Genomic DNA, 12,491 nt, shown 5'->3' on the forward strand with positions numbered 1-12,491 from the left:
CGTGGTTTGGAATTGCAATGGCGTGTTGTGCCGTTTAATTAATTTCCTCTCCTCCTCACAGCGGCCTACTTGAACACAGGAATCATCCTGATGAACCAGGGCAACCTGCAGGAGGCCAAGCGCACCTTTCTGACTTGTGCCGACATTCCAGATGAGAACTTGAAGGACCCCCACGCCCACAAGAGCTCCGTCACCAGCTGCCTGTACAACCTGGGAAAACTGCTCCATGAACAGGGCCAGCAGGAGGTGAGGACTCAAAGCTCAACCATTTAGAATGCAACCGGTGTTGAGAGTGTGGTCTGTTTTGCACAAAGTAAAGAGTCCCATATCTTCATTACGCTGCTGCAAAACCAAACCTGCACTCTTTTCCTCTACTTCAGGAGGCGCTGTCTGTTTATAAGGAAGCGGTACAGAAAATGCCCCGACAGTTTGCACCGCACAGCCTTTTCAACATGATGGGTAAGTTACTCCGACTCTTTGTTTGTAATGCAGAACTGAAAACGGAGTATTTAAAAAATCACTCCTTGGACGATATTTGCCTTGAAATTTACATTTGTTATTTTGATGAGGTAACAGAACCATTTGATATGTATAATTATGAAGAACAGCGAGTTTTATGCGAGTAAAACAATGTCGCCTTGGGACAAGCTTGGCTTGCGTTTTAATGATTTATTTGATGTTTTTTTCAATTGTGTTTCATGGTCTTCTGTTTCATCTGAGCTTTAAGTTGAATTCAACAGATTGACATTAACTCTCTGCCAAAAGAAGAAGCTTCAGAGGACTTGGACCACTGGTTTGATTGCAACACTGCGCAGACGTTGTGTCCTCTTGCAGAGGATCGTAGCTAATCCAAGCAATAAATCACATCCCCTCTCTTTGTTATTGTAACACTAATTAGATTATTGTAAGCTCATCCTGACGGCTCGCTTGAGATTGCAGGGAGATGTCTGCAAATATTTCGCGGACAAGCGTAATGAGAATGGGATATGTGTTTTGTCAGGTGCAGGGAGGGGTTGATGGAGGGCAGTGTTTGCATTAGTGCGATGTCCAGGTGCTTCTTTGTTTAAACTGATGTCAGAGGTCTTCAGATCAAACAGAATCTTATAGAGTTGCACACAATTGTTCTTTCAGAAGTTAGTTTTTCTAGGCTACATTGATGTATTAGTTAGAAAAACGCCAAACATTGGAGGATTCTTTTGAGAAGCAGTGTTAGTATTAAATTGTTATCTATGCAGCAGGCTGGGGGGAACATTTAATATTGTGGCTTCAGAACCCCATTAACGTGTTGCACACTCTATTGTGTTGTAGATCTTTTTCCATCAATGTACACTGAAAAAGCCCATAATGACAAAGTAAAAATGACATAATATTCAGATGTTTTGCCGCGTCACAATTCATTGGACCTAGTCAAGGCGCTCACCTGTAAATATTATTATCCCATAATTCACATTGCATGTGAGGACAACAACCAAAGCCCTGAAGTCCTTCTCTGGTAAAATGTCTCAACTACAAATAAACTATGCAAAAGGAAAGCTTTTGAGTCTGTAGACAACTTTTGTTGTCTTTGATGGATGATTGCTGGGCCTGCAAGTGTCATTGAAAGAACAGGACACCACCTTGTGTGGTGTTGGAGGCCGGGAGAATGGTGTGTAATAAATTAGCACAGAAGCAAAGAGTGAGTGTTGAAATAGAAATACTGACGTGTATTTCTGCTGTCGGCATTGAAACTGCATTTTCTGCAGGAAATGCATATTTATGTTTCCTTGGTTTTATTCATAACCATCCCCCAAAACACACATTCTGACTCTAGCCGTGTGTTCTGTTTCAGGAGAGGCCTACATGAGGCTGAACAAGCTGGACCAAGCAGGTCATTGGTACAGAGAGTCCCTCAGGGCCAAGCCTGACCACATCCCAGCCCACCTTACTTATGGCAAACTCCTGTCCAGCATTGTAAGACCCATTACTGACACACACACACTCACACACACACACACACACACACACACACACAGACACACACACACACACACACACACACACACACAAAAGCATTCTCTTAATAGCGATTGCAGTGGTTAACTACTTGGCAGAGTGTAATTAAACGTGAACCTGAAGTGGCAGCCGAGTGGAGTGATGAATAATGCATATTGAGTGACTTATGGGAGCGAAGCTATCGATTCCTCTGCAGAGCCTGGAGAACTGTGATAATTGTTATGAGGTGTAGGCTTCTGAAATATGCACGCGAAAACTAACTCTTCTCCCCCGATCATAAGTCAGCTAGAGGAATTGTGTCTCGTGGAAAAGAAGAAGTGATGGAAACAATAAATACTTTTTTGGGTGGCTTTGAATTGACCCCTGATCCAGGACCGATGCCAAATAGATTAGAGAACAGCCAAATCATCGGAGCATAAAGTCATGTTTGATGTCTGAAGGTCACAGACATGGGGATGGAAGCCATCCCTCTGTGATTGGACCAGTTCCAGATTATCTGACCCTCACTCACATGTGAGTGAAGACATAGAGGGCACACAAGTTCACCCAACTTCTCTCAAATGTTACCTTGCCCTTCCAAAACCTCCGCTCTCCATCCTCCCACCATCGCTCCCATTCCATTGAAAACAAAAAAACACGTTTGTGTGACAACAGATGTGTTCACAGCTGAGTCAAGTTTAGATGTTGGAGTTGAACGGTGTGACCTCTGGAGATGTTTGACCTCCTCCCTTCCACAGCCTTGGGTGCTGAGGAAAACAACCTGCAAGTGGCTTACTTGCAGCTGCAACCCATGTTGGCTGCACACTTTTAGTTCTGATCATTTCCTCCCCTTGTTGAAAGATTTAAAGATATACATAGCACACCCCCCCCCACACACACACACACACACACACACACACACTCCACACGTAAAGCGCAGGTTCGGATCAGTCACCCACTGTGGCTGGACATCTGCTGCGCTCCCTCAGGCTCAGGACTGCAGCTCCATGCAGGGCCCTGACTTTCAGAGAGGCCCCCTTCACTCCTACAGGGCTTAAGGAACAGGAGATTGGATGGACCCTGGACAACGGGCTAGTGGACAGGCTTATAATGCAATTACTCTCCTTCCTTATTAAATCACTCCCATCAGCTCCATTTTTTTTGGGCTGTCCTGCCGCAATCAATCGCCGATACAGACACGGGGAGGAAAGGTCAAACTGAAGTCCCGTACTGTGGTTCACCACAACACGTACTGCAGTGCTGTTTTTCTTGCGTAGTATTACACATCAACTTTCAAAGTGTCCATCTCCCACTTCTTAAAGCCACACGATAATAAAGCTGAAACCTGATAGTCTTGTACCCATCCTGATCCCTCAACAAATAACAAGTGCACCCCCTAAAGCCACTGCTTTGCCTCATTCGTCCCAAGGTCAAAGTGCGTACAAATAGGCCCAGTGTAACATCAGAGCCCTGCTGCCTGTTGGAGATCTCTTGCTGGAGTCAGAAGGGTGTGGTGTGCATTGGGGAAATTGTGGTCAGTCAACGCTGAGCCGATTCATGAATTTGAACCCTGCTGTGTATTCAGACATTCATCACTGACACTCACTAGTGCAAAAAAAAAGAAGATGATCACACATCTTTAAATCCTTTTAAAAAAAGAGCACACCACAACATTGTCTTTACATAGTTGTTTAAAAAAACTGAATTAACTTTGGCCTAAATGGCTTTCATAAATAATTTCAATGATGATTCGCTCCACCCTAACGGGACTGAACCGCTCTAATCTCAGTGCTGATGGAAGTCTGGGGGAAAGGGTTAATTGAATGTAAAGAGGAAAGTGCCAAAGAAAATGTGAAATAAGCCATCGAGGCCCCATATTCGCTCGTTCATTTAGAGGGATTGCGGGCATGGGAAAAAGCTAATAAGGAATATGTAATAGGCCCAGTCCTCTCATTTCTTGTTGCATGGCAAGTCCATTGGCAATGTGGAAGCAATCAGTGCTGAAGCATGAAACAAAAGAGGCGGAGGAATTGAGCCTCATGCCCACAGAAGCTATATGTTTCACAGTGCAGGCACGCACACACACACACACACACACACACACACACACACACACACACACCTTGAAGTTTTTTTCTGTAAAGTTTAGGCATGGGAGCTGCTGTACTATATTCTTTATGAGCATAAGTTTCCTGCTGTTATTAAGCCTCAACTGATGCATGTCAGTACATTAAAATAATGCCTCAAGCAGAACATGGTGAAATGCAAGATAGATTTTTGCTGCTCTGTGTGTGTGTGTGTGTGTGTGTGTGTGTGTGTGTGTGTGTTCCTATTTGTGTTATTATTTATGCTGCATACTGTTGGTATTGAACCACTATCTTACTTTGACTCCTGTGGTCCTGCATCTGATCTCAGCAGTTTGCACTTCAGGAGGGCATCTTAATCTGCCTGAGCATATTGGAAAACATATGGTAACCCAGATATTTAAGGCCAATTCCTTCTGGTTGCGTCAGGTGTTTGGACCCCGGTAAACATCCTGCTGGTCTACTATATGTATATTGGGGTCAACAACAAAAAAACCTTGAGGTCAAAGTGTGTCTTGTGCCATTGCAGAAAAACAAAATATACTGAATACACAAGATTGCGCAAAACTATTCTTTTAACTTGAATATCAGGTGTAATATCCTTCTTTCTTCTTTTAGGGACAGAAGACAGAAGCAGAGAAGTATTACCTGAGAGCGATTCAAATAGACCCGACTAAAGGAAACTGCTACATGCACTATGGTAAGACCAGATATATCAAAGGTTTTCCTTCTGTGGAAAAGGCAAACCTACGCCTGTTTGAACCATTAGAATCTTAAAAGTATGGATGCCTGTGTCCTCGTAAATGTCTCTTGTGGTTGACAGAGCAATGAGAATTTAATTTCAATTTTTGTAACATGGCTGATTGCCTGTAATTCAAACCTCTGCCATGCCGCACTTGTAGGGTTTACTGTAATGGCCGAGCTTTGCTCTGGTAAGCTGTACTCCGGACGATTATTAGGCTGGGGTCTTTAGACTCTTTTATCCGAGACGTATACTTTGAAGTGTCACCTTCAGACCCAGAGTCATGACACACACCAGCTCCTCTTACAGCTGGTGTCGTAACCCACCCTGGATCCGAGCTCGTAGCTTATGTAACCTGATAGGAGTTTCGGAAAGAACCAAAGCGGCGTGGTAATCATTTGGAAGTGTCAAATACTATGCTATTTTTATCTTCCCCCCCCCCCCCCCGCCTATATGTTTTAGCAATCCCTGCACCAGTGTGACAGATTTATAGACGTGTAAGATCATTTAATTTACTTTTGGTATCAGTGCTGCAAGCGTCGGAGCTGTTCGAGGTGTCGCGGATGCTGCAAACCCCCCCCACACACACACACACGCACACACACACGAGGCTCTGTTTATCTGAGTGGGGGGGCCGGGATTAGAGGACATTGTTTGCCATTCGTAACAGAGAGTTACAGCCTGTGCTGCTCCTGATGCAGTATTGCGTCTCAGTTCGGAGAAACAAGGCTCCATGCCGCTCCGCGTCGCTATCGTCAGTATATTTATAGGAAATTAAATCTGTCCTGTGCGTCGTCCCTTTCTCCTCTTCCTTATCTCTCTCCGTTCCTCCTGGCGCTTTCTCTGCGCTGGATATCTCGGGGTTTGAGTTTGGTTGAGTCCCCAGCGGGAGGGGGGGGGGGGGGCTTGTTGCTGTCTTTGGACCACGCGGTTTCCCCTTACACTCTTTTTCTCCCTGTCTGCCTTTCAGGCTATTTTCTTTTTTTTCCCCCAACCTTATCTTGTAGCTTCTTGCCATAGGTGATGTTTATTTGGACTGGTCCACCTCCTTTATCGCACATCTGGCTGCTTTGGCTATCCTGGGTCCACTGGATGAGCTCCAGGTGTTGGCGTGTAAGGAGAGATGGTATCGGTCCACATTGCAACACAACGGATGCGCACACAAATACACACGGATGAGAGAAGTGAAAGGAAGCGAGGACACACAAGCCGATAGCTAAAACAAGCGCCCCCCCCCCCCCTCTTCCCTCCCATTGTTCACAGTAACTCATCTTGATGGAAACTGTCCCGCATGTGACCCGGTTCTAAATAGTCTGCTCTGGTGTATCATGGCTTGCTTTTTGGAAGCTGCGCTCAGGAAACAGAAACGCACCTCTCCCCTTTCCCCTCTTCCTACATTCAGCCATTCAGCAAGCTCAGCTGTTGATTTATAGCCGCTGAGGCAGGCACTTGTGGGTGCCGCACCAGGTGGCCAGACTCCCACAGGAAAACGCAGGACGTGCCTCCGTCTCATCTGCGCTCTCAAGCGTCGCCCCCCCCCGAGGAAAACGAGCGTCCTCTCACGTTCCTCCCACCGTCTCTGCCTCCTCGATGCATTTCCTGCGGCACTCTTCTGCTTCCTTTGTCTCCCCGATGATCTCCGTCTTTGTCCGACTTTCTTCTCCCTTTTTAGCGTGTGTTTTAAGCGTGTTCGCAGCGCGCTGACCTTTTATTATATGTTGACCTGATGAATGGTGCTGGATGAAAAGAGATATATACACATCCCGAGGGGGACATGGAGGGATTGCAATGCAATTGAATCCACACTTTCAACAGTTGTCGTCTTTTCAATTCAATTTGGAATCATCATCTGGGCCACCATCGATATCTGGCAAATGTCATCTAGTTGTTGAGATATTTCAGCCTGGAAGTAAAAGTCATACCACGGCAAAAAAAAAAGAGAGAAAGAAGCACGAAACAGAACTTCGACTACGCCCAATAAATAAATGCTCTTCCTCCATCTTTCCCTATCTGCAGGCCAGTTCCTGCTGGAGCAGGCTCGTCTTGGCGAGGCGGCGGAGATGGCCGAGAGAGCTGCAGAGCTGGACAGCTCAGAGTTCGATGTGGTCTTCAGTGCTGCTCACATGCTCAGGTTGGCCAAACTGCTGACTCAGCAACACTGCTTATCGTACAGAAAATGGTTTTATTGTCATAAGTCAAGAAAATGTGGAGCTCGTGTATTTACAGACTTTGCTGCCCTGCCGCTTTCACCGTTTGTGAGTAATTTTCTTTACCACTGCCATTTAATAACCGTCTTTGAAATATAAATTATATCGATGTTAAAGAATAAAGTAAATGCATACTCGATGGACATCGCTCCCATAAAAGCTATTATGTATTGCATATATAAACGGCAGCATAGTTTCAGTCTATCATAGTGATGTTTCTTTCGGTCCACGGCTTGTAAAAGACGCCGTTGGAGAATTTCCCCTCCAAAGTTTGGCAAGTGTGTGCACAAGACGGCGCATAAGTCTTAAAACGCGTCAAAGGGCTCTGCAAATGTCCTCTATTCCCAGCAACTCACGGAAATATTGGAGCGGTGTGCCACCGTTCCTTTTTGCTCTACATATCTGGAGAAGTCATTACGACTCGCCAGCATCCATCTAAATGCCACAGAGGATTTGTGGGAAGTTGAAAGTCTCAGGGCTCGGCGGAGGCTTTCTTTTTGGAAAGAGCAAAATGTAAACGACAGAGCAGTCTGCCGTATTCTGGTCGAAAAGGTCGTTTTCAGCTGAGACCGACTGAGACGTTAATCCAAAACCGATAAGGATTGGGTTTATGGAATGTGACACACCTCTAATTATCTGCTCTACTGATAATAAAGGTGAGCTTTACATATTGACTGACCATAACCAGGATTAAATAAATCAGTTCCTTTCAATGCCTCGCACGTACCAGGCCTACAGTTCATTGCAGCCAACTCTTATAATTCAAATATTGTGTTTGGTATATGATTTCCCCAACAAAGCCGGTTTACACCAAAATGCATGTTTTTCTGTCCAGTTTTACTTTCCATAAACCCTGACTTCCTGAATCTGTATTTACTCTGCAGCGCTTGACCAAACACGACAAAGACCAAGGAAGCAAGCTTTAAGATGATGCTTCTGATAGTCAGTCATGAACTCCACTGAAGCCCTGATAAAGTGTTGCATGGATTCTCAAGGCATATTTCACTTGAGTCAGTCTTATAAATATTAATAACCATGTCGGGAAAGAATGGTTTCCTTGACTTTATTAACTTTGGCACTGCAAAGTCCGGTTCATGTACTCTTTGGATACAATAGTATGGAGCAGATTAACTGTTGCCATTTCACAAACCCAGCTGGAACATGTGACTGGTTTGGCGGAGTGTTTCTGGCATACAAAACATAAATCGCTCTTCATTATACTAATAAATAATAAGGAAGGCATAGTGGAGTTCAAATCAATGCCCCAATAGGAAATCTAAACTGCATTATCAAGATACATAATCAGTTCTTACTCTGGGAAGAAATGTCTCACCTGTCAAAGTAAAGTAAAAAAACATACTGTTTAAGCATAGACAAACACAGACATTCACAATACACAATTTAAATGAAGAAATTAGAGATTTTAATTTCAACGTCAAGTATTTAAAACAAGTTCTCTCACGCCGAAGATCTGACGTTTCCAATTAAACAGGTTAAATCACCTCGGAAGCATTTTTATTGATTAGTTGCATAATAATTAAGGGGTACAATTATCAGTCATTTGCATTGGTACAATATTATGAACATAAACTGTTATGTCACATTCTTACTCTTCCTTTCTCTCTGTTCTTCTTTCTCTTCAGACAGGCCAGTCTTAATGAGGCAGCAGAGAGGCAGTATGAGCGTGCAGCCAGCCTGAGATCAGAAGTGAGTGTGCACGCACACACACACACGCACAGTAAATTACATTTACAGTATAATGTGTTACCCGTCATTCTGACGTGATATTAAAATACTGTTGTTCCTGGCAAATGGAGGGTATACAATGGGAAAGTGTGTTCTTGTTCATTGCTGTGAACTGGTGCCTCACTGTGCTTTATGCAAACACAAAAGATCCCAAAGAGAGTTCAGTAGTCACTGTCGCCTGTTATTAAACTCTCCCATTCAGCTTCCGGGTGAACGCGTGTCCATCACGGTGTCGTTTACCACACAAAGCCTTGAGGGATGCCATGTCTCTGGGTATCGGCACACGCGGCTGAGGAAGTTGGGGGGCTATTATATCCAGTTTCTGGTCATCAATCAGTCACTTCAAAAGAAAAAGGGCTCTGTGAGAAGTGACTTGGAGTCAAGGGAACCCCTGTGTTCTCAGACAAGACCTGGAAGAGCTTCCTGCAGGCATCTGTCATGTTGGTCTGCTTAGCGATGGTCTGCTGTGTGACTTGTGTTGCAACAGGAGAGACGGTCGGACTTTCATCTACATGCTTCTCCAGGTAGAAGCATGTAGATGTATGTGTGTGTGTATATATATATATATATATATATATATATATATATATATATATATATATATATAATGACTATAAAGTGGAGGACTCAGTGTTACGTTGCTTGTTGCTGTGTTATGTTGCTACACACTTTATACTAACTATATATCTACATAAATAAAAAAAATTAAGTATCATAAACTCAATTCAATGGAACGATCTCATTGTAGTCAAGGGAACCAGGACTTCCAGGGTTGGCGTACCAAAATACGTCATCCCTGCAGTCCTCTATGGCCCTTTTTTTAATTTCAAATTGGCTGAGCTACTCTTCTATTTGTTTCCACGTTTCCTGACAACTGCAGAACCACCGAGGGAACAAGTAGGTCTACGAGCTGGGAATCACTGCTTTAAGCATCTGCCCCTTTTTAGATAAGGTCTGCCTGCCTGTATAAATCCTGTTTAAGCCTTAAAAGTGGAGTAAATCCACAGCACATACGATTACTGGTTGTCCATTTTAATTTGGAAAGCCGTGTGTTTATATTTTATGCTGTAAAAGAGTAAGCTACCTACAAGTCATTACAATTTCCGAGGGCTGGAAGCATTCATGTGTACATTCCGACAAGCCGGGGGCTTCTCTTGTCCTTTGTCCTGAGTGAAGCTTCTCTTGTCGATGACATTTTCTATGCACGTCTGCTTAGCGAATGACAGTCTCTCAAATTTCAACTTAATCCAGTAGCTTTCGGCTCATGAGAGATTCATCTCTTGATCTACGTGTTAAGATAGGAAACCATCCTGTGCCTCCAGAGAAAGGTGCGAGTCAAATCTTTCCCTTTGCACACTGAAAAATGCTTTATTTACACCAGATGGAGGCTCATCTCAAGTGTAACGCTGTACTCTGAGCAGAATAGGGAGTGTTTTACTGGGGACAATGGGAATTCTAAGGGTGATAAGGCTACACTATGAGCTATTCAACCCTTGTAATTACAAATGGATCAGATGATATACTAATATTTCTTTTTTTTTTCTTCTTGAAAGATGTCAATCCTGTTTGATTTGGCGACCCCTGAGGTTACCGCGGTAACCGCAAAGGTTATCTTAACAGCAAACACAACTGGAGCAGTTACAGAAGTGCAACAAAAGAGAAACTACTGTATCTGTTTATAGAACGGATAAACAAAATAAAGTAAAAGATCATTGCATCCGCGATCTGAAACCTTAGCTTTGCTGAGGAGTTGAAGCTGTGCAGCCTTTTACCTGCAGGTGTTCACTATTAAATTTTGGAAACTAAAATGTTGGCATATTCATACATTATGAATGCCATATTAAGCACTTTGGACAACATATCATATACAAATTATTATTCAAACTCACTGAATTAGTCTCTGTCGGCCTTTCTGTACACAGAACACAAGCAAGGCTCTATTTCTGATGCTTTAGCCCAGTGTGTGTGTGTTGCATATCAGCCGGTTGTTTAGAATGGCAAAGGAACCCTCATTTATCTAGCTTAGTGTGTCTCGGCGGGCTTACAGAGTTCGTGTAATGGTACAGAAAGCAGAGCAAGGGTTCGGAGCACTTTGAAATGCAACCGCATGATAGAATCAATTGTTGAGGTGAGAAGAAACAAAGCCCACTGAAGAGGTGGAAGTTCTTCGCTGTAGCGCCTCTCTCTGTCAAACTGTCTCGTCTCTTAACGCCGCTCGAGAAGTGGACTGTAAACGAGGGAAATATCAATGGAGGGACAAACACTTTGTGTTTGGTGGAGAGAAAATCTGCCGAGCGGTTGCCAAGTTGCTAACCATATGTCGCGGGCCCGGGAACAAGGCCAGGTGCGGGGGATGTGGTGCCGATGATTTTTAGGATGAGATTTGGGTGTGTGTTAGTTAAGGCATGCTGGGAGTTCCATGGACCTGGATTTTGTAGATTTCCGCTACTGGTACACTATTCAGGGCCAGATGGTTTAATTTTGCAACTTCAGAAGATGCTATTTTATTAAATAAGACTCCAGACAGACATCTCTAAAGTGGTTGTTCAATCATATAAAAACATAAATATAATAGCTACCTATTTGTTCACTGTGGCACTATCTAGGGACACCCATATTGTTTTTGGCCATGCCTGTTAATGTGCTGCGAGAATTAGATTAGGCCTAATTTAATGCATGTTTGATTTCCTAAGCCTCAAGCACATTTCAATATAGCCCCGGCCTTAATCCGGCATCCAAAAAAATTAAAGACCTGGCAAGCTTCCTAAAATGATTGGCTGTCCCACATAACTGTCTGTGTCAGATGTAGAACTGAGAAGTTTAACATAGGTTTCCCCAGATAGCTAAATCCATTGTCGGCACAAGTACAGTCGTCCTGTAAGTCCTCCCAACTCTCCATGGTTATGGCATCGGCTCCACTGAGTCCTCTTCTCACTGTGTCTCGGCCCTCTCCTAGTACCCGGCTGCCCTGATGAACCTTGGTGCCATCCTCCACCTGAATGGGAAACTTCCCGAAGCGGAGGCCAACTACCTGCGTGCGCTCCAGCTCAAACCCGATGATGTCATCACCCAGTCCAATCTGCGGAAGCTGTGGAACATCATGGAGAGGCAGGGACTCCGGATCAAAGCGTGGGCTCGGGATGCAGAACGGCGACCTTTGAACTGAGAGAGTTGCTGCACTGTTCCCTTCATGAAGTGTCCTCCAGAGAGACAGAACGAGAAAGAGCTGGAGGCTAAACGCTCTCTACAAGACAACAAAGACTAATCATTCTTTAGAGATGTGGCCTGTGATGCTTGTTGAAGACAGTTTGAGGCTTGGCATGTTTGGGATTCAAGGGTGTAAGAGTTCTGCCCAATAATACGTCACCACCAGTGCTGTATGGTGACTCAAACGACTAATGTTACGTTTATTATTACATTTTATAAAGCAATGCTCAATGTCTTTACAAAAGTCAAATAATTGCGAGGTCCAAAAGAAGAAGAAAAAGGTCTCAAAGATCAGATTATTATTTCACTATCATAAAAAAACGTGGGTATGTTTTAAAGCACTTAATTGAAAAAATATTTAAATAATAATTTCTTCAGGAAATATGTCAGATGTGAATGATGCCAGCTGGTTTGTGTTAAAGGGGACTAACACTCGGGAGTACCACGTTGCATCGTTTGTGGCTGCAGAGAGAGTGCGAGGTCTGATGAATGCCCTCAAGTGACATCACTCATTGTCGTTGCAGACTGCAAGTT

The 12,491-nt window shown here is 43.9% G+C and overlaps 1 protein-coding gene across 1 annotated transcript in view; it reads left to right on the forward strand.

Annotated features, from left to right (window-relative positions):
• The window catches only part of tmtc2a (transmembrane O-mannosyltransferase targeting cadherins 2a), a 44,790-nt gene extending 32,879 nt beyond the window's left edge, over positions 1 to 11,911 (forward strand). Inside the window, 8 exon segments of the mRNA XM_034526434.1 lie at positions 62 to 246; positions 381 to 459; positions 1,829 to 1,950; positions 4,674 to 4,755; positions 6,814 to 6,928; positions 8,648 to 8,711; positions 11,707 to 11,874; positions 11,876 to 11,911. Of these exon segments, the coding sequence (XP_034382325.1) occupies positions 62 to 246; positions 381 to 459; positions 1,829 to 1,950; positions 4,674 to 4,755; positions 6,814 to 6,928; positions 8,648 to 8,711; positions 11,707 to 11,874; positions 11,876 to 11,911 (851 nt within the window).
• Positions 11,912 to 12,491: the final 580 nt, after the last annotated feature.

The sequence above is a fragment of the Cyclopterus lumpus genome, chromosome 23, assembly GCF_009769545.1.
Source record: "Cyclopterus lumpus isolate fCycLum1 chromosome 23, fCycLum1.pri, whole genome shotgun sequence".
Classification (NCBI taxonomy): Eukaryota; Metazoa; Chordata; class Actinopteri; order Perciformes; family Cyclopteridae; genus Cyclopterus; species Cyclopterus lumpus.